The sequence below is a fragment of the Pseudopipra pipra genome, chromosome 4, assembly GCF_036250125.1.
Source record: "Pseudopipra pipra isolate bDixPip1 chromosome 4, bDixPip1.hap1, whole genome shotgun sequence".
NCBI classification, from domain to species: domain Eukaryota; kingdom Metazoa; phylum Chordata; class Aves; order Passeriformes; family Pipridae; genus Pseudopipra; species Pseudopipra pipra.
In genome coordinates, this window is record NC_087552.1 from 70,717,809 (window position 1) to 70,740,588 (window position 22,780).

Here is a 22,780-nt window from a genome sequence, read left to right on the forward strand (position 1 = left end):
TCGGCATGCAGCTCAGGTAAAGGAATGACATCACCCTGTATCTCAAAAGCATTACCTCATCTCCTAATCCAAGGAGTGAGTCACCCAGGCAGTCAGCTGCAAATCTCTTGGCACAGAAAATGTAGGTTACCACGATGCACTTACACATTCCTCTGATCTGTCAATGTAAATAGCTATTTGTTCAGCTTCACCGGTCAGCAATATGGCACATAATTGTTAAGTGGCTTGTCTTTCAGAAGTAACACTTAAAAAAAAAAACCCAAAAAACCCCCCCACATTAACTATCGAGCCCTAAATGAGACGCTGCTCTTTTCGCTCATTAAAGAGTTTGAAGCCCAAGTTCTCCATTGGCTCCGCGCGGGGCTCTGCAGCCCTATCAGCGGCGGGGCTGCGCAATCTCCAGGCCGACGGGTGAGGTAATGCAGTTTCTAAAAAGCCCTCACAAAAAAAGCGAAAAGGCAATAACGATCCGAAATGGCATTCGCTACCAGGGAATTTGCTGTCTAGACTCTTTACTGGAAAGGAGGGCACCGTGCGCCAGGTGCCGCGGCAGGTTGATGGGCGCGGGGAGCTGATGATTTATAGCGGTGGGGGAAAGGGAAACAGAGAGAGAAAGGAAAAAAAAAAAAGTGTAAACAGAGATCAAAACGAGCTGAAGTACTAAAGCTTCCAGGAGCGGCTTAACAGCAAGCGTGACATTCTACCCCATTCCCAACACTCTTTATCATCTGAAGCAAAAATCGAGCCTGCTCACGTGCAGACACATCTGAGCCAAGTCTGCTGCCAAAACAGTCAATAATATTGTTTACAGATGGGCTGGACTGTCTAATAACTTCAAGGAAACAACTAAGCACAAGTAAAATATCTTCTTTAGAATAGGAAGCTTGATTTTATGCCTTTATGTTTTTCTCACACTTTAGCTTGTAGTTTTCAAACCTCGCTGTTACTATAAACTGTGAGAACTTCATTCCAATTGCTAATTAACTAAGACTAACCTATATGATCTTAAATTATAAGGGCGCCAATTTTTTTCCCCTCTATGTTTAGCCCTACAAAAGGATCACTGTAACAAACAGGATCAAAGCCAAGATCAAGCATGCTCTTAAGAAAGCTACTTCTCACTGAGAACTGTGTCTTTTAAGCCTCCTTAAAATTAATCTAGGCAACATATTAAAAGTCACATATGGCAGCTTCATTCTAAAGGGTAGAAACAAGAGTCTGCACAAACAAATCTGGGAAAGAGAAAGCCATCTTGCATGCTCCACATTAAAAAACAAACAAATAAAAAACCCAAACCCCACAGACAGACAGTAATGCAGGTATTCCTACTGTAAATGTTTACAAATTTTTCAGGTTAGAGATATATATACACACACACACACATTTTTTGAGATGTCCCTAGTTTGGGCTGGTCAGGAACTGGTTTATTGTCTGTTCTTTCTTGCTTAGCATGCAAGATCTTATCTGCACAGATCCACCGGTTTAGGATTCCTTTCAGTAGAAGAGGTTATTTCTCCTCTTCACCTTAGATTTCAAGATGCTGACTCACCTGTTTTTCCTCCAGATACCTAGAGAAATCCTGAAGCACAGGACACTACAAGGGTGACATTTTAGTATTACTAACAGGCAAACCCTAATGAAACAGCAGCACACTGGGGTGACCAGCTAGAGTCTTCAAACTTCTGCAAGGCCCACAACAGCCCCGCTTCCATAAGAAGAGAACAAAGAGAACATTAGTACACTCTTTTGAAAAACAAAGGCTGTTGAGTTAAGCTATTGCACTGCGTAAAGCACTGGTAAAAGAGCAAAGTATTCTTCAGAGTATACAATGCTGTTTAACCAGCCAAGGAAGAAGAAAATTGACTGCAAAGGGGAGTCCCTGATTTACATCAGTGAAACAACCTTCCCAGTCGTGTTCAAGGGCAACAAGGAAGCTGAAGCAGGAAATACCAACAAGCAGGTGGTTGTTTGTCTAGAAAAATCTTTCCTCGTGAGTGGCATTATTTCTGATCTCAGCACTACACTTGTTTACAAAGTGCATACCTGTTCCTGACCACCTCCTGTGTCTGTTAAGCAGAGCACATGCCCAGACCAGTTTCAGGACCTGGACTGTGAGAAAGGCTGCACCTGGACATTGGATAAATCAGTATTTTATTGAGCTGTTTATGAGGCAGGATCAGATGGCCTTCCTCCTCTGAACAGGTAAGAGCCAGCCTGTGCCAGAGCGGCACATCAGAGGAGCCATGGAAATAAGGTTTTGTCTCAGCTAGGGTGTGACAGACTGAAAGAGCACACACACACCAGCTCTGCACAGCAACAGTGAGAAGAGACGTGTCTCAAACCTCAGGCTGATTTTTACCTGGGTGCACAGCTCACCCAGCAACAGTTCACAGCATCTGTCTACTGGCCAAACCTGGTTCCCAGCTCCTGCCTACATTAAGATCCTTATGAGAAAAGTTTAGATCTATTACAGTCCTTCTTCACCTTCCACCATCCCCCATACTCCATAAGTTCGTAGTTTCGGTTTCATTTTCACGAATACACGAAAAAAAGTCATAAACGCAACTTTCACGGCCCTGTACTTTGTGTATGATGAGCACATCAAGTGTTGCTGTAACCCTGTGCCTGGATAAGTACTGGGGAACTCAATTCCAAACTCCTTTTTAATCTGTCCTCAAAGCAACACCTGCAACATCCTTCCCACAACTCTAATAAATGACAGGGGTTGGCATCTGTCATGATTCTACACTTCAGATCTTAAAATCCGATCAGTTGTAACCACCAGGGTCCCAGCAAAACTGTCTTTTACACCAACAGTGTAAAAAGCAACAGATGACAGCAGCACAGTAGAGAATTATACTCTCCTTGAGAACATCAGGGGCACAGTATCTTGTTTAGCTTGAGTTTGCCCTTAAAAGAATTACTCCTGCTCTGTCCTCTGCCCTCCCTTGAAGAGCCATGCAGGGAATTGGAGGAATCACACTGTGTTAACCAGGCCACCCCAGCCTCAAAAGAGATCACGAACCCAATAGTGTTTGCTGTGCAATCAAACAGACCCTTCTTCTGAAGACAAGCAAACTAAAATACCACTCTTACTTTAATCATAGTCAAACAAGACTTGGGGCTTTGACTACAGAGATGCCAGCCTGCTCTGCTGCCATGGTAACAGACTTTTAAAAACTGTTCTCCTTAATAATAATAAAAAATCCAACTGCACAGTGCTTTAAGAAAGACTTTATTTTGACATTATTCCATCCCCCTCTTTTTCATGGCAAGTTTTATTAGTAAGACTGTAAGTCTCCTGAAACTTAAGAGCAGTGCTTTCTGAGGCAAACCGGTGCTGCTGCTACAGAGCCCGTCACTGAGCTCCTTGGAACTAACAGCACATAAGGGAGTAGATTAGTGAGGAAAATGAAAATTACTCAAAGCCTTGCCTCTCCAGAGAGAGGCCCTACACAGAAGTTCATCAGCCACCATGGCAAAATTGGTATTTGTATTGAGTTTGCATGGCAAGGCTTTGGTACTGGGGGGGGACTACAGGGCTGTGAGGGACCCCATGCTGGAGCAGGGGAGAACATGAGGAATCCTCCCTTGAGGAGGAAGATTTGGTTTTATTTCTCATTATCCTACTCTGGTTTGATTGGTGATAAAACTAGTTTTCCCGAGTCTTTTTTGGCTGTGACAAAACTGGTAAGTGATCTCTCCCTGTCCTTATCAAGCCTTTCGATGTATTTTCCTTCCCCTGTCCAGCTGAGGGGGGGAGTGACAAAGCAGCTTTGGTGGGCACCTGGTGTCCACCCAGGGTCAACCCACCACAGTCCTTTTCCTGCATTGGGATGTTTTAAGAAAATGTTTTAACTCTACCCCACCTCAAAGCTCTCCTGCAGACTACCTGGACTCCTACAGCACCACTGAGAGCTGACCAAGATGCTGCTCTTCAGTGACATGGACCATGGGCAACAGCAGAAGCTCATGGCACTCCAGGGCTCCAGGATTCAAGCTGATCTCTGCTGGACCTTGAGTGTTTCTTCCCCTGGCCCTGCCTGGACAGGTTGGTGTTTTAGATAAGGACACAAAGTCTGTGTGTCTTGAAAAATTAAGCCATAGAGCAACTCCTATAGGAAGAGAGCCTGATAGGAGGAGGACAGAACACAGAAAATCACAGTCTCCTCTTTCAAGGATGCGAAGAAAGTAGAGTGAACAAAACATGCAGTGAGTCTGACAGAAAGATTAATAGTTACCTCCTTATGGAGCACAAAGTCCAGAAGAAATTCGGAAATGAGATGTCAGCAGCTGTGCTGCTGGAGGAATGATTTGCTAAACTGTCTAAAATGTTTAGCCCTTGAAACAGGCACTTCTGTATACTGATAAAGATACAGGCTGAAAGTTAAAAAAGGCTTTAGAGCACAGTAAATTACTTTGCTGTGTACTGGGCAGCTGAAACCCAACTAAGTTATCCATTACCTGAAACAAGTATTTGTCTACAAATTACTAGATCCACTTTTATATCTGTAAACACCAGAACTGCTCACCATGCAGTGTGCTGTAGGCAATTAAATTATGAACTCTCTCCCTGCCCTTATCTTGACCCAGTAGGTGAAAGGTCCAGAGCACAAGACTTGCAACAAGCGGCTGAGCGAGCTGGGGTTATTTAGACTGGGGAAAAAAGGAGGCTCAGGGAAGACCTTATTGCTTTCTACAGCTACCTGAAAGGAGGTTGTAGCCAGGTGGGTCAGACTCTTTTCCCACTAAACAAGCAATAGGACAAGAGGAAATGGCCTCAAGTTGCACCAAGAGAGATTTATATTGGCTATAAGGAAAACTTTCTTTACTGAAAGGGTGATCAAGCATTTGAACAGACTGCTCCAGGGCAGTGGTGGAGCCACTGTCCCTGGAGGGATTTCAAAACCATGCACATGTGGCATTTAGGGATGTGGTTTAGTGGTGGCCTTGGCAATGCTGGGTTAAGGGTTGGACTCTGTGATCTTAGAGGTCTATCCCAACCTAAACCATTTCATGCTTCCATTAAAGACAATTAAACAATACAGACTGTGCTGACGGCAAACATCCTTTCCAATATTTGCATGATTTTGACTATATCTGTGAGCATGAAATGAAAGTTAGTTGTAAACATTAACCCAGAGTGACTCAGATAAACTTTCTTGGTTTTGTTCAAGGCAGAGCATCACTTGTGAGGACCAGAGTTGAGAGCTCTGGTATCACACAAGCCACAAAATCCTGTTCTGTAGCTGCCCATGTCTCATAACAGAAGTTTTCCTCCCGCCCAAACATCCTTAAAGCACCGTGGCAGGACACACATCAACACTTCATCAGGGCTTTATCAGTGCTAACTACAACCAGTGTCAGCAAGGCAGCCACCGATCTGCAGCTTCAGGAAGTCTTTTGGTTTTTCAACTGAACAAGACATTGAACTAAGATGACTGAAGATGTGCAGTGTCCATAAATACACAAGACTACTTGTCTAAGCAATGGCCCTACTTATCATCTCAACAAAAAAAACAGGTACTGCATCATACTAAGCACCAACTCAGCTCAGGCATCCATTAGCAATTCCCATTCTCCTCAAGGAAGTTTACCACCTCCACTAAAAGAGCTGGTTGCAGTTTCCTAGAGTAGCACAACTTCCAGCTATCAGAGTACTTTAAAACAATCTCTTGTTGGTGACTTTTTGCCCACTAAAAACCATTAGGAGTTTATTTTCAGGAGAATTATAATTGATATGTTTTAGTTTCACCAAGAAAGGAGCAAAAATCTGTCCTCAGAAATCCACAGGTGTCTCTAGTGAAGTTTCCCAAGCCTGTCACCTCTTCATGTCCACGCACACAGAACTGAAAGGAACTGCTTGTTCCATCAGGAATCCTAACACATCCATGTAGTTAGAGAGCAGTCACATCCATTCTCTCCCTGCAAAACACAGGCTCCACACCCCTGGAAGCCCTAATAAGCCTTCTCTTCATCAATTGCAATTACAATTTATCTTGCTTTGAAGTACAATTCTGGACACTCACTTCTTATTCATTACGAGCTTTTCCAGGACCGTTTAAGACACTAATCTCTCTCTCTCTCTCTCTCTCTCTTCCCCGCAGGCAACACAGATCATATTTCCTTGCCCTGCAGAGGAATGGAGATGGCAGCTGATAACCTGTCACGGGATCTCTCAGTACACAGTTTTTTCATTTCTGAACTGGTCATCTCCAACCTTCAACAACAAAACTGCTGTAATCAATCCCCAAGTCTTGTATTTCATTTAGTACAGTTTAATTTCATTTCTATTATAGAAAACCTGTACTGTTGAGAACCAGATGATGCCTCAGCCTTCCTCTAGAGGAATCATATCTTCAGCTATCAAAGCATCTAGTGGTCCCAGTAGTACACAAAAATAAGGGCCAGCTACAGGACACTAGAATGCTCTTTTACACTCTTAGACAACCAAAAATTATACCACCTTACCTACAAGGAAATAGATTTTCCCCAGATTAGGCAATAACCAGACCACTGATTTACACTCTGCCTTTTTGAACAGAGTGGCAATTCAGGGCTTTACACCTGGTCACAGCATACTACAGCTGGAAAGTAATTTTACAGCATTAATAGATTTTAAAAAATTTTTATTCTTCCTTTTGAGTAAAACTGTCCTTTAAAAACTTGCACACACTCAAACACTTCAGAGAACCAACTTGCTATTCTCTGTATATGAAAGTCTGACCCCACAGCACAGCATCTGCTCCTGTGAGAAACCTGTACAGTGCACAAAGACTCTTCCAAGGAGAGATTGGTTCTGTTGCTGGTGTGTCCCAGGCCAGATGATTTTAAGCTGCACAAATACATTAAAAGTTAAAATTAACAATAGCAAGCTAGACAGAGCCATTAATTTTTAAGCAGAATTCAGAGAGAAAGCCATTTTCTCAGAATGTTTGCATAGTTTGAGACAAACCTCCTTTTTGTTTGTCCAGTGAGTGTTAGCAGAGTCAGAATAGTTTTATGCACGATTAATATAAATTCCTAATATTCAGCACTGCATTTAACAGCTGCTGTAATAACCTTTTAAGTGAAAACACTCAAGTCTGACTGACAGCCTTAAGTGTTCCCCACCCATACCCAAGACAAACATATCTCAGCTTTTCCTTGGATGATATTTACAGGCAGTGACTCAACTGAAAAACAACTATAGTAAAAAGCTGTGAACCAAACAAAAACCTAATTTTTATTCAAACTAATAAAATGCTGCTGCAGGAGTGCCCTAAGTGGTGGGTGAGACTTTCCTAATTCTTTCAAAGTTAAATTATTCACCCTCCCCAAACCTCTGGGAGGGCACATAAAAGAAATCACAATTCAAGCCCCTCAGAGGGCGTTTTCACCTCTTGTCTTGCCCTGACCCTTTTCAGTGTGGATTTTGCGTTTTCTTCCATTCCAAAGTATAAGAGGTCGAAGGATGAGAATTGCTGAGTTTCCTCCTCTGTTCCCAAAGCAACCCAAGGCAGATTTTGGCTCTTCTCTGGCTTGACTGGTTACAGAGGTTGCCTTGTCCAAAGTGCAGGAAAGTGCAGGCAGTCAGTACCTCAAAGTGAATCCCAGGTGACTGGACACTTCACAGCAGAATTTAGTATTTCTTTTGGGGAAGCAAATCACTGAAAATTTGGAAAGGTTTATAATGCTGATAAAGGGAAGGAAAAAGAACCCCCCCAAAAAGAAGATACATTCACAGTGTGCATTAAATCCAGGCACTAGTGGATTTTTTTGAGACTTCAAAATCCTTTCTCAACTCAATGCTCTCAGCATCAGTTTGTCTTCTCCAAAGGGCAAAAAAAGATCAATTTGCTAAAGGTATCTATGGGTTCACTTTGCCTACAATGCAATGAGATGTCAGACGACTTCAGTATAGAACTTCCTTGCATCTCCACATTTCTCTGGAGAAAAAATGTAATTCCACAAAAATGTGCCACTTTTATGTCCAAAAAAGACGACAAAGATGCCTCAGTTTGTACAAGACTTGATTTTAAGTGGCTATCACAATATAAAAATTAAGATATATATGCATACAGTGCAATTCTAAGGTCATAACAGTCTTTACAGGCATAAAAGGGTGTTGACAGATCTGGTGACATGGCATAACAATTATTCCATTTTTCCAGGATACAGTGGCATGTTTACTCTGACTGCTATAAATGTCAGCCTTGCAGGCTAAAACTGATTTTGTCCCATGATCCTCAATGTCTCCAATAAGGAAATAAGGTGCTTACATAGGGATTAGTCTCTAACAGCCCAAGCCCGAGCCAAGGCAGTTACTTTTATCAAGTCCATCCCAGCGCAGCCTCTGCCCAGAGCACTGAAACAACTTCGAGCTCCTGCAGCACTTCTGACAGCACAGGGAAAAGTGGTGTCACCATCCTGGAAGTGTTTTTAAGCTGTTACTCTTGCCTCATCACCACCCAGTATCCAGCTATTCTCCCCTTTCTCATCAAACACCAGCCACTAGCTCTTACACAGAAGTATCTCCACCATCCAACCAATCCACAGGAGGGTTTTTTTTCCTGACTCTATCTCTTCTCCAGCTTCCCACTGTCCCACCAACCATGCCAGCCACTGCTGGCCAGTCATTTTAATATACAGTCAAGTTCACCTTGCATTTCTCTCATTAATAGATCCTTTAAAAGACAGAAACCCATTAAGGAATGTAGTATAAAGCCTTGAAGGTAAGAGAATGCACTATCCTTATTAGCAAATGACAATAGTCTTATGATGTGCTGTGGACCATTCCCACTGCTTAAGAGGCAGTTCTCCATTTTCACTATGATTGAGCATCATTACTTCAACAGGCTGATTCTCCCAAAAGTATTCTAAGTATACCCAATATATTAATTACAAACCTAAATTTTAAAGAGTAAAGTGTTTCCATCAAAAGTAAGCTCTCTTTTAGAAAAGTTGTGACTTTTCTCTGAATTTCATCAAGCAATCTTTACATGCAAGTAATAAGAAGACCTGGAGTTGTAACCGTACAGAGAAGGGTTTTCCATTTTACCTCAACCCATAGGGAAACAGAGTTTTTTAATTCTTATGCACAAGACTGAAATGCAGAGTCATAACTTTTCAGCATTGGCACCCTGACCATGATTTGTTTATGCTGGAGCTTAGAGCCAAGGAAAGAATTTTAGCATTTTAGTTACCCAGACACACAATTAGTTCTTCAGCAGCCTTTCCTTTGTAATTGATCTGTTCACATGACAAATGATGAACATCTCACTTGTCAGTGTCTTAAGCAGTAGTTTCAAGATCTGAGGCGTCTGACAGAGCTGCTGGAACACTTGAAATTTCACTACCTCACTTGGCTAATTAACACACGAGCTCCAGACAGCCAGGTTGACATTTTACAGGCAAAGGAAGTAACTACAGTTCTACTAAACACTGCAAGTTTGAAGATCTTAATGTCTATTCTTAAAAAGCACTTGGAAATTAAATTCATGCTTTTGCCCCACAACCTAGAACTACAGTTCATTGCACCCTCACTCAAGAGTTAAAAAAATTCTCATCGAAACAATGAAGACACAGAAGCACACACTTTGCTCACTCTGAAAGAACACAAATCTTTATCACTGCAAGCGTAAAAGAGTTTCTCATCTGCCATTTCTTGCAAGAAGATGTAGGTTAACAGCTTACATAATAATACAGTTTTATGATTAATTATTTGTGGTTGCTAGCACAGAAACCCTTGTTACCTCAAAAATGTTGGAAGAGGAAGAAAAAGCCTCAATACTTAGTTTGAGAGAGTAAAACTTAACATGCCACATGTCCAAATCAGAGAGGAAATACCATCCAGCGGGGAGATGAGAGACTCTGAAACTTCAATGAATTTAGTATTTTGACCTAAACTAGAATTTTCCCAACACTGATGCAAATTACTCAAGTGATTCTAGGTTCACTGCATGAAGTCCTTCAGCTGATACCGACAGCAGATTAAACACTTAAATATTTAAGTGTAGTTTATTCGGAGTATTCATTACTTTTGTTTCTTGTTAAAGTCTGTCTTAACAGCATTTGTTTACATGACAGTAAGTCTAAAAAGGCCCATATTCATAACGCTTAACAGCTTCTAAAAGGCCAAAATGAAGTTTTACTTCCAAAATTAGTTCTCTGATAGGCTCTGCATCTTAACTGCCAAAATCCATCAGTGTCTTCAGCCACAGCTGTAGAAGTGAAACAACTGAAAAGCATTTCTGAAAGCTCAACTTCCTCTATGCATAACAAACTCTCTTTAAAAGTGTATTTTTATGACTCCTACGACCTACTGACTTGTAGCCACAAAAGACAATTAAATATTGCACGGACAAGATACAATTTTTGTTGTTTGATCATCAACCTTTAGTTTCTACAGTCATACCCCATTGGGAAAACATCAGAACTCTGGACAGACCAGTTAAGTGACAAAATCTAGATGTGCAAAACCACTTCTATACTCTGAAATGCTGGCATTCCCAAAAATCTTTAAAAGCCTGGGCTCCTGCCTTAATTTGCAGTGAAAAATGAAGTTCATATTTGCTCAGATTTCAAATATGTTCTTTTTATAACTGGTGATTCTGTTTTCATGTGGTCATTTGCAGCAACAGGTAACAGACCAGTATTTTAAGTATCTGGCATTGAAAACATTTGTGAAGGATCACACTATCACTGACACCTTCCACTTTACAGTTCTCCACAGTTTCTGCACTCTTTTCAGTTCTGCTCTTGAACATATTTTTAGGGGGAAGTTCTTCTTTCCTACAGCGTTTTTTCTAAGCCACAAAACCACACCTGAACAAATCTCAAAAAGCTGCATCCATAAATAAAATTCCCCAGATCAAATCTTTCCTTAGACTTCTTTACACCAGAACAGAGGTCATCTCCATAGACAGCAACAAAGAACCACAAGCAAGAAGCTCATACAATATGAATAACCCTGAATTCAACTTTCATTCTCTGATGATCATTGTGCAAAAGTATGATATAGGACTGGTCATCAAATCCAACCATCCATGACAGGGAAGGACCGTGTACTTTGTCATCACTACAAACTACATTGGTGTTTTTATTCCTCCTCATTCTAGGAGAAAATGACTTAAGAGATCTCATTTATCCAGTGCAGGCAAAAAACAAAAACAAACAAAAAACCCAAACAAACAAACAACGACAAAAAAAACCAAAACCAAAAACAAAAAAAAAAAAGAAGGAAAAAAACCCTTGCTTCTAACTTTTAGCCCAAGTTTATTCCAACTGATGGTGGAAATAGCACCAAACAAGAAATTTAACTCTAGATTTTTTTCCTACAGTTCACCAGCAAGAAGTGATGCAACCCTCCCTTTACAACTCAGTACTTGAGGGTGACCTTCAGCACTGTTTAATTGCTAAGACATTGTGTTTCACAGGCAGCCTGCTTATCTAGTCTAAAACACTCTAAACAATCCTTTGTTCATCTATTAAGTCACAAGGACTTTTGCTTTTCTTGAGGGACAAAAAAAAAAAGCCAGTACTTGCCAAAACATACTTTAGTAATACAAAGCAGATGATCCTTTTATTTGCTTCAAATTACAAGTAACTTGTTTTCAATCAGCAATTACCTACAATTCCCAAACTCAGTTACATCATCTGGTTTGATAGTTATCACATACATCAATGCCAAGGCCAAAATGCTGACACACTCTAGTTTGAAATGGCAACATGATGTAAGCAGTCCAAAAAAAAAAGTTTCAGAACAGTCTGGATAAAGTTCTGTAGCTAAAAGTTTGCTGCATTATTTAACATCTACCAAACAAGGAGGAAGCTGCTTTCATTTTATTAGAAACAATTCCATTTTTAAAGATTTTGTCAGGACAGAGATTAAGCCTTACCTCTGGTTTGCTGAGACTGGATGACACAAGAGAACCTGATCCCACATCCAGATCCCACTGTTTTCTCCCACTGTTTTCTGGATCCAGTGCAGCAATTCGTCCATCCAAAGTGCTGATAATTACTAGAGATCTGCAAGTTGGAAACGTTCACAGTCAAAACCACAGCAGTATGGACTTCACCTATTTTATGTTTAGTAAAATGTAACTCCAAAGTTAAGTCTCTATACTCTGCAGAACAGCAGTTCAGCTTGGTAGCTCTACCCAGACCAACAGAGTGTAGAAGAGCTGAAGTCTCTGGTTGAATGTCATAAACTAATTTACACGTTATAAGACACTTTCAGAGTTCAGTTTCTAGGTAAGATACTTGACTTTTTGCTCCCACAAATGCAGATGTTACCACCTCAACACCGAATGAGATAATATTTTTTGAGGTATCTATAAGGCCAGTATGGATCCTACTTTTCCCAGTCCCTTCCAAACTGATCTTTAACCCATCCTTTCAAAGCAACCTAAACCTGAAACTTGCAGCCCAGCAAATCAGGACGTAAGAAATACTAAGTTGCAACTAAGTTTTCAATGGCTTTGGATCAAACACGAAATCCCGGATATTTGACAAGTCTCTCAAGTCCCTCCTAAGGCACTCACAGGGCACTAGAAACAACCTCCAACACCTGCAGACCACAAAGCAAGCAAAGTGCCTTACACAGCTCAGGTTTTAAGCAGTCTGATATCTGGGGAAACATGGCCATGGCAGGCTGGCTGCTGATTTCTACAGCCCCTGAAGCTCCTCAATTTCAGTAAATCTTCTTTCTTACACAGCTGTACAATTAGAATAAGCTTTTCTGGTTGGGCTAGAACTGCAGCATTAAAATAAACAAACAAACAAAATAAACAACACATCAGAGACAAAGCACTGACAAGGCACTTTTGAAGGGCCTTTTTTTTTCCTTGAAGATTGTTTCTCTCTGACCCGAAAAAGCTGGGATTGTGTTGTCAGTTTTGGCTTGCAGCAGGCTCAACAATCTTCAAAGGCTGTGGGAGTGGAGCTTGATCACTTTACAGGCTGCTTGCACTGAGGGGGGGCTGGATCTGGTGACCCAGAAGGACCTTTATAGTCACTGGTTTCGATGAGAATAAGAGACTGTGCAAATAAAGTGATGGGGAGATTAACCATTTTCAGGTGGAGGTGAAAGGGCAGGGGGCCAGTAATGCACACACAGACATGTATAGGAATCTTTATTTTAAACAATAAGGGACAATAAATTATTGTGTAGAACTGAAGCCAAATATATTCACTTGTCTGAAGTCACCGGGGCAGTAACATGAAATTTAGGGAGGAAACGACAGGGGCTTTCAGTGTGCTTTAAGGAGGCAAAAACCAAAAGCATGATCTTAAAAACACATTCAGGAATAACGGCTCATTATATCACTTATAACAAAGGTCATGTAAAACACGGCAGTTTTACATGTAAAAGCAACCCACACAATTAATAGGACTTTATAATGTACTATAGCACTATACTATTAATAAATAGAAAAATAAATACATCTTCAACCTCTGCCAAAAATACCACAGCAGCTCCTACTTCTGAAGGCAGCCAAGCACCACATTCCTCCAAAAGCTAAGTTTAAGAATTTGTTAGAAAAATACCAATTGTGCAAATATTTGCACAGTAGAAGACATAAATTTTTATAAGCTGAGTACAAACACTTATTCCAACTGTACAGAAACCAAGACTGGGTTAATAATAAACCAGATTGCAGGAGTCTGACTATTCTCAAGCGCTGTGAACAAGTGCTCTCACACTAAAAGGCCTTGGACACATATTTAACAGCATCTGTTTGCTTTATGGTAAAACAGCCTATCTGAAGCCCCTCTTGCATTGCATAAAAAAATATTATTTCAAGTGGGTCTGCTTAAATTTTATGTTGATCTTCCTGACAACTAGGTTATAAAAAAAAAAAGGTAGAAATGTAGCTGGAATGAAGGGAATTTTGGCAGCAATAACACAGAGAAGAAAAATCCCAAAAATCACACTGTGAAATGTTTGCTTCCCATGTACTCCCGTTGTTTTCCTTTATCTAATTCTTCACATTTGACTTCTCCCTCAGGTAACAAATGTTTTATGCCTTTGTATCTTACCTTTCCATATTATCTTTCCCCACCAGATGCAAACCTGAACCTTCCCTACCAGTTCCCTCACTATTCAATCCTCTCCACCGCCACTCAAGACGGCAGTTTTGGAATCTGCACCTGCATCCTGCCCTCCAGCCACCCAAATCATAGTGTAACCACACTTCGGTTTTAAGTTTAGATGATTAGGAAAGAGGAGGAGGGTGTGGGGAACCTTTGTACCAACAGCACACACTTGGAGAAACTGGTTTAACAAACTCCTTCTGCAAATCATAAAAATCCTGGCTTTTCTTGGGTGCAATGGAACTCTTTATTTGTCCCCTTGGCCACAGCTCTAGAATGGACTTTGTTTCACCTCCTGAGCAAACACTTCCATGACACACAGGAACAGGACCAGCTTGGCTATACCTTGATCTTGCAGGTGGCTACCTTTAGAACTGGAACTAGGTACAAGAAAAAGATCCATTTCTCTCTGATTTTTTAATGAGTGACTCATTTTGAACTAAATAGCCATGTTTCTGGTTACACCTTTATCTTGCTCTTCAAAAATAATACTGCATGTGAGAAAAAAAAAATTGCTAAAAATCCTTACTCTTGTAATAAAATCCTTCAGTACTTATTCTGTTTTTCTAAGAATTAAAATCGTAATACCCATTCTCCTCTTCTCTGATGGACTCCAGCAAGTTTAAATCCTGTCACTTGAACTCTAATTGGTGTAAAATCCTACATTTGTCTAAACGTGCCCAAGACCCATGCTAGTGTTATACTTTCTCACTATCAGATTTTCCATTTTTTCAAATTTCCCCCCTTACCCTGTGAGATTCCACTGCTTGCAGCTTTTGTACTGAGAGTATGAAGTGGTGACAAGAGACCTTCCCATTGCTCAGGTAGTCTAATCAAGCACTAGAATTAACATGTTCTGATAAAAGCAGTTTAGGCAACTGCTTCAGGGAACTATTTCAGAGCTTAAAAAACAGGCAGGTGACTTGGGGTGACAACTCCACAGCACCATTGTGAGTTTACTGCAGTGTATTATGCCCAATTCTTACAGGAAATTCTTAGAAACACCAGCAGAATACAGCCACAATTCAAGAATAAAGAGGGTCCCTTCAGCCATCTGTTTGCAAGCCTTTGCTGGCTGAAGGTGTCAGGGCTGTACTTGTAATTCCATTACAATAAACTGAAAAAACCACTATTTTGGACCACTATTTGGGACACCTGATTGACAAATTGCAACGAAAAGGAATTTCTGAAGCAGTTTCTATTTTGGTCAAGCCTGATAAACTCTCCCATTCTCTGAAAAACTACACCTTATCACTGGCTTTATCAACATCACCTCCTGACTGGGACAGAGCTTAAAGAGTACCTTGACCAACAAAGCCAGCTTCCAGCAACACACAGGTCCGAGACCACCACCCAAACCAGACTCCATCCTGCATACCATCATTCCACAGAAAACACCAAATACTACCCAACTACTCAGGGCTAAGGTCAAAAGCCACAACTGCAACACCAAGGAAGTGAGGAGGATAGAGACAAACAGCATCAAGGCTGCACATTCCTGAAACAAGATATTTGTTGGAAGTAAATCATGAACTAGACTGGGGAGTGAAACACATCACAGAGATATTAGAGATGTGAAAAAAAAAATGACCACCAACACCACAAACCCACAATTCAGTAGCCTCCATGAGCCTGGACCAGAACAAAAAAGATACAAAAAGGAATTACTCCAGATTAGGCAGTTACTTAAATCCAGGATCCATTAACTAGACACCTGAAAAACGAACATCAGTAAAATAAAGATATGCGCTTCACCTTGCCTGTAACTCCTGGTCCAGAATATATTATGAACCAAGGGATGGAGGAGAAGAAAATCCCTTCTGGGCCCTTAGAGATGGCCAGCACAGGACTAAAGCAAGGGGCCAGTACACAGAGCATACAAAAATATCAGCAGTCAGAGCAGCTGGCAGGGAACAAGCTATTGCTGTATAGTCAGATTTTATTTGCATTTTGTCACTATGAAAACACATCTAGACATAGTTCCCCCACCCTGACCATCTACAAACAGCCTCCAGGGCTAAAGGAAAATGTTTTCTTACCCTCTCCTATTCCCTTTTGCTCACAGACAGGACCTTGTTATTTTTGCTCACAGACAGGACCTTGCAGGAGTGCAGTGATAATGTTCCCCCTTGAAACTATGCAAAACATCTACTACAAACTTCCAGGTACATTGAGAAACGGCCATTTCCGGGCCTTAAATCCTTTATTTGTATCCCATCAGGAAAACAGACCACTTTTTGAGATCAAGTGGTCTGATCTACCTTACAGAATTGAAGGTATCTGATTTACCTGCAAAGAGAAGGAAAGGGCTAAGGTGGCAAGGGAAGATGAAAACAGGACAGAGGAAGAACACTTCTCTAGTTCACCTCCACCCTTTCACTGTACCAAAACTTTGTATTGATTCAAATAAGTTGCTTTTGTTAGGAAAACAAAGCAGAACTTGCCATCATTTTAGTACAGCATTTACCACTATTCCTGTTTCAGTTTAAAAGAACCCTCAACACTAATAAACTCAACCCTCAAAAGCCATTTGGGACACTGCAAATACAGCTGTTTGTCAAACTTGAACTCTAAGAACCTATTCTAACAGCCAAACCTGCATGTTTGTATGCAAAGAGCACAGTAATTCACTAGCCCTCACATTTTCTCCTAAGAAATATAGAAATATCTTGAAACCCAAACACTAATTTGCCTACAGCAAAAAATAGGTGAGGTTTTGGTTTTGTTCTTTTTTCAGATTATACTGCCCTGTTATATTATGCAGATATTGCTGAAGAACAATTACCTGAGGTCAGTAGAAATCTCAGAAATACAGATGAAAAAAATAAAGAAACGCAGGCAAACAGTATGGCCAGACAGCCATTCTATTTTTATTTGATGACAGCAAATCTGTTCCTACGCACTAATCAATTACAGAACAGCTACATTTAATCTCAGGCTTAATTTACTACATTGAACATCTTCAGTGTATTCTGGTTAGCTCTAGTAGTCAAAGAGAAAACGTATTTTTAAAAATTTTCAGGGCTAAATAAACAAAGGTGTTACTAAAAATTGAATACAGTAGAATTGCAATAAATTAGGTAGGATTTTGATGAGCTGATACACAAAAGAATGATCCTGTTGCTAACTGATGAGACTGCCCTCAAAGAAAACAGGATATGAAGTTATCAGCCAGTTTATTCCTCTAAGTGAATGCTCAGATATACTGACAACAAGCTTTGGGCTATTCATTTTTAGAAGAGGTTCTCAAATACAGCATTTAGTCATGCTCTTCTTCCTTTAAACTCTGGCTGTGGCTTATCACCTCATCCCTCCCAGCCAATTCAGAAACAGACGGGAAACGGCTCAGTAACATTTCTGCACTTGAGTCATTCATCTAAATCGTGCTTTTGCCAGAGCTTCTTGCCACACGCAGTTATTAAGTATTTTATTTCCCCCTGTTATATTCTGAAACTTGTTCATCAATTTGTCCTGCTCGTCTGGCTTCCCTTCAGGCACACCCCGTGCCTGTGCTTTAACAGGCAATCAAGTAAACGGGAGAACTGAATTTTCTTTAAAACAGAAAGAAGCGGTGACAGAGAGGGACACGATGGTCTGAACAACTGTGAGTTGCAGGTGTTAGAAGGAGTTTATAGACCACAGATTCGGTGCTTTAGGGTCTCCTTCCCGCAGGCACAGAACTGCCACCTGGGACCAGGGCAGGGAAGGGATCGAGACGTGGTATTAGCAGGGTAAGCAGACGGGCCAGATGTCACATAGCGTGACATCCGGTAGCTTATTTGTCTAAGAACTAAGGCACCCTTTCTCCTTGCTAACAACGGCGTGAAGAACAAGCACTTCAACGCTGGCGAGGTCTCGAAGTTCCCTTTGCTCATTGTCACATCCTCCCGCTCGGTCCAGCCTGCCCATCACTGCAGCCCCATCACGGGACACACCTCTTCCACTCCCTTCTCCCTGCGCCTCTCCTCCCGACCGGGACGCTTCCCTGCGTGTCCCACAGCCCAACACCACTCCATCTCTGACTCTCCCGCTTCTCCTCTCCGCTTTTTCCACTCCGACACTTCCGACCCATCCCAGCGCTATTCCCACACCTGCACGGCCCCTTCCCCAGACGCGACCCTCGGGACATCGCAGCTCCTTTCCTCCTCCCCAGCACCCCCAGCTGCTGATTCCCAGCCCAGGTACAGTCGTGTCTGCCCCTTGCACCCCCAAACACCGACCCTGGAAACTCTTCTGAGGCACTGACCCCCGACAAGCACCCCCACACCGGACCTGAGCCCCCTCCCCACCATCTCCGTCCTGACCCCGCCACTGGCACCGACCCCCCTGAGCAGCCCCAAGCACCGACCCCCACCCAGTCACTGACCCACTGACTCTCACCAGGCACTCAGCCCTCTCCAGAAGCCCCAGGCACTGACCCCTGACTCCCTCAGCAGCCCCAGGCACCCACCCCAACCCAGGCCAGCCCTGACCTCCCTGAGCATCCCCAGACAACTGACCCCCCCTCACCAGCCCCACCCACGACCCCCCCCTTAGCAGCCCCAGGCACCTGATCCCCCCTAACTATTCCCACTCACCGACCCCTCCTCAGCATCCCCAGCCCCCGTCACACCCCCCCCGCCCACCTGCTGCCGCTCCGGGCCTCTCCGCTCCCCTCCGCCTCCTGCTCTCCGGGGGACGCCGCGGGGGCCACGCTGCCCTCATCGTCCTCCACCGTCACGTCGGCGGGCCCGGCGGGCAGGGCGGCGGGCGCGGCGGCCGCCCCCAGCCCGAACGCGGCCTCCACGGCGGCCGCGGCATCTCCCGGACGCGACGGCTCCGGGCCGCCCGCCGCTCCCCCCCACAGCACCACCGCCAGCAGCGCGAAGGCGGCCAGAGCGCTGCGGCCCCGCGGCCCCCGCATGGAGGGGCCCGGCTCGCCCGCCGCCGCTCCCCGTTAGGACATTGAACGCCGCTGTCGCCGCTGTCGCTGTCGCCGCTGTCGCCGCCGCGGAATGGGCGCCCGCCGCGCGCGCCGCCCTGACCGCCGCGCCCCGCCCTGCCCGCCACGTACCGGCACCGCGCGCGCGCCCGCCCCCCGGCGAGGCGGACGCGCGCGCCATTGGCCCGGCGACACGCCGCTCAGCCCTCCCCTCCGCTCTGATTGGCGGGAGGCGCGGCGAGGGGGCGGGACGGAGCCGGGGTGTTTGTCAACAGAGCCCGCCGGGCCAATGGGAGCCACGTCGCGCTCTCCACCTCCTCCGCCCGCCGCGCCGGCCAATGGCCGAGCGCATGATTCACCGGGCCGCCCCGCCATTGGCTGCCGGCAGGCGCGCGCGGGCGGTGTGGCCCCGCCCCCTCCCCGGCCGGGTTGGAGACGTGGCTGTTCCTGCGCGCGGGAGGGGCGGGGCCGGCGGAGCGAACCACCTCGGGGCGGGGGGGGAGCGGAGAACGGCCCCCCCCGGAGCGACATGGACTCGCCGCGCGGGAGCGGCGCCCGCGGAGCCTTTGGGAATGGGATGTCCGGGGAATTGAGGGAGCGACCGCCTCTGGGGGTGTGTGGGGAGAGACTGGACGTGGCACCCGGTTGTCGCAGAGATCTTGTCCAACCTCGTTGATTCTGTGAGTCCCAGGTCACCCCCCCGGGCGGTCCAGGGCAGGACAGGTGATCCCGCAGCTGTGTCCACCCCAGGTGATCCCACACCTGTGTCCATCCCAGGTGATCCCACACCTGTGCCCAGTCCAGGTCACCCCACACCTGGTGATCCCACACTTTTTGTGTCCGTATTGATGCCCATAGGGGTAGTTTATCAAGCTGCACCTTTATTGTCTTTGTGACAAACCAAGTTAGTTACGAACTCTACATTGTGAGGCATCTCCTCCTGCCCTTAAATTACAGTTTCCTGTCCCCTTTTTCCAAGTTTTTTCAGCATTGGATTTCAGAATATGGAGATTTAGGATTCTGCGTCCATCCACATCCAGGGTAGGAAAGGCTGTAGTGCACCCCCAGGTATGTCCCCCTTTGCACAGGGGGTGAATGTAACCCACAGAGAGCACACAGCAGGTTTCTTTCCTCCCCCTGTGTACCTGTGCACACCTGAGATAGGTGGCTTTGTGTCTGGCTGCCTTGTGAGCCAGTCCCTTTATCCAGACCCAGGTTACCCTGCTTTGAACAACGGCCCTTGTCATCCTGATGGTACCACCCAGCTGCTGCAGATCTCGACTGCAAATTGCATTAGGACTGATTTTGTATTTACTTCCAAATGACTAATGAAAATATTGATTAAGTACATGTGTAGTACAGCACACATGATCCTGGAGAGTCCCATTAGAAGTAGCCTTATTCAGTAATGATTTATAACCACTTCTGAAAAAAATAATCTCTGTGGCCAGTGTTCAATGTATTCTTAACAGATGCTTTATAACTCTGTTTAATTAAAATGTTGTGCAGTTCTAGGCAAAAATCCTTTTAAAAGTTTATTACACCTTCCAGAGGAAATTGAATTATTTGTTGTCCTTTTGAAGCATGAAATGAGATTTCTATTAGACCTCTGACCAGCATTACTAATTCTTTAATGAGTCACATAACACCCTTTTTTGGTATTTATCCAGCACATTATCCATAGATCTAATGTTATTGGATCTGCATTTACTATATATCATTTTAAATGCCTTTCCTGAAGACAGACACCAACCTGGCACGTTTTTAGCTTTCTAGAATTGCCCTAATATATCAAGGTTTACTAAAGAGGAACATCAACAGGCAAGGGGTCTCTGCAGTCAGCTGTGTCTGTGCTCCTGGGCCACAGTTTTCCCTAAAAGACTAGAGCCTCACTGGCTACTAATGGACTGAGATCTATTAAATCACAGTTAAGTAATCCCACCACATATCTTCCTGTTTCTTTACAAACATAGATCATAAATGTTCAATGAACACTTCTGCATTGTTATTGACATTTTAATCATGTCCATCTAGTAATGGGCCAGAAACATTACTGGGGGTTTCTGAGATTTAGCCTTGACAGGTATGGATTTCCTTTGATGTGCTTCACTTCCAATAACTACTCTGCTTCTCATAACTTCTCATTTATACCAACACTTTTTTATTTTGGCTATTATTTTTTCGTTTTTACTCACTCTCTCCAGCCCATTAATAAAACAGAAGTTGTCAATGTATTTTCTCTCTTGATTTTGAAGTTGTGGCTCTTTGATTACCCAATGGACTCTTTAAAAAGAGCTTGTAATTGCCTTTTTTAGACTTCTACCTAATTTTTTTTCCTGCTTGCACTCTTATTGAGTGAGTTGAAAATACAGCTCTTTTAAAGGACCAGATATATGCAAAGTCAGGTCACGAACACTGCTCCCCTGCCAACCATTGAATTGCAATCCAGAGGTTTTTGTTTGGGTTTTTTTACTTACTTCATTATAACACAGTCCAAAAGAATTTACCTTGTGCCACATGCCAAATGGCTCGTGTCATTTTTAGTAACTTAAATGACATTTTATTACTTTACCCATATGGTCTTGTGCTACTATTTTCTTTATTTAGATAACTCCTCTCTCTTGAGCGTCTCCCTGTTCATCTGTTTATAAAGAGTAATCAAGTTCCTTGTTCTACTAAGCAAACCAAGCCAAAGGCTTTTATTCTCCCCTCACACTTTTGGCTCTCTGCTCTCACTTGCCCTCCCCTGCACCTGCCTCCATTTAAATTAATTTTTCTTGCATAGTGATGTTTTGAACGGTCACGTTGAAGGGTAACTATTTAAATTTTAAACGCCATTATTTTTTTTAGGTTATGAAGAAAAGCTGGTTCTGTGCCATGCTTTTTACAATAACTTATCTCTTGTCCCACCAGTTATTGGAGGGACTTAAGATACACCACAACCAAGTTCCAGAATGTCAGAATATGTCACAAGTAGACTTGCACTCCTACCTTTGTGCTGGTTTATTTATGGTTTATTATGAAGGTTTATTTATTATGCTTCAGGCAAGGCAATAACAATCATGAGCAAGTGTCTCTGTCTCACCCATAAGCATGACCTCATTTTCTTGTGTTACCTCCCACCTCCCGCCCCACATCAGACTCTTCCAATTGCAGCCCTTTATTGTAAGGGAGGCTCTAAGAATTTTCACCAAGTACACGTTTTCTTCTAGACTCCTCCCAGATTCCATAGCACCGAGGAATAAGGAATAACAATCAGAATGTAAAAGCTCTTATTTTTCTGTTTTGGAAACATTTCTCTAAGGGATGGACAATGTTATTCTCGAATCCTTATGACAAACATGGCAACACAGCCGTATAATTCTCTGTATTAAAAATTTGTGCCAATAAAACCAAACTTCCTGCTTTTTGCAAAGCATGACTCACATCCTCCATTCTGTTTTGACTGACTGACATAAGAGATCTATTTCAGTCATATGACAATAACTTTGAATCTGACTAGCCATTTATGTGGAAATCAAAGCCCGTTCTTGCAGGATGGATGGATGTTAAACAGGAATGGTGTTTTACCTAACTCCACTGAGGATCTGCCTGCTTTTCCCGAATAACTTGCTCTTGGAATAGCAAGACACAGCAGTGAAAGCCCAGCGTGCCACCTCGTGGCTGCCCTGTGCCCAGGGCCATTCGTAGTGCCCTGGAACAGGATCACTTATAACCTCCCTTTTCCACGAGAATTCAGACCATATGTTGTAATTAACATACCAGCACCCCTGCTGGAGTCTT

The 22,780-nt window shown here is 43.4% G+C and overlaps 1 protein-coding gene across 1 annotated transcript in view; it reads right to left on the minus strand.

Annotated features, from left to right (window-relative positions):
- EIF2AK3 (eukaryotic translation initiation factor 2 alpha kinase 3) overlaps positions 1 to 19,085 on the minus strand; it is a 43,871-nt gene extending 24,786 nt beyond the window's left edge. The window contains exons 1-2 of the mRNA XM_064653521.1: positions 18,702 to 19,085; positions 11,880 to 12,009 (exon numbers count right to left, since the gene is read on the minus strand). Coding sequence (XP_064509591.1) covers positions 11,880 to 12,009; positions 18,702 to 18,979 — 408 coding nt within the window. The 5' untranslated portion in view covers positions 18,980 to 19,085. The remainder of the gene's footprint in view (positions 1 to 11,879; positions 12,010 to 18,701) is intronic.
- Positions 19,086 to 22,780: the final 3,695 nt, after the last annotated feature.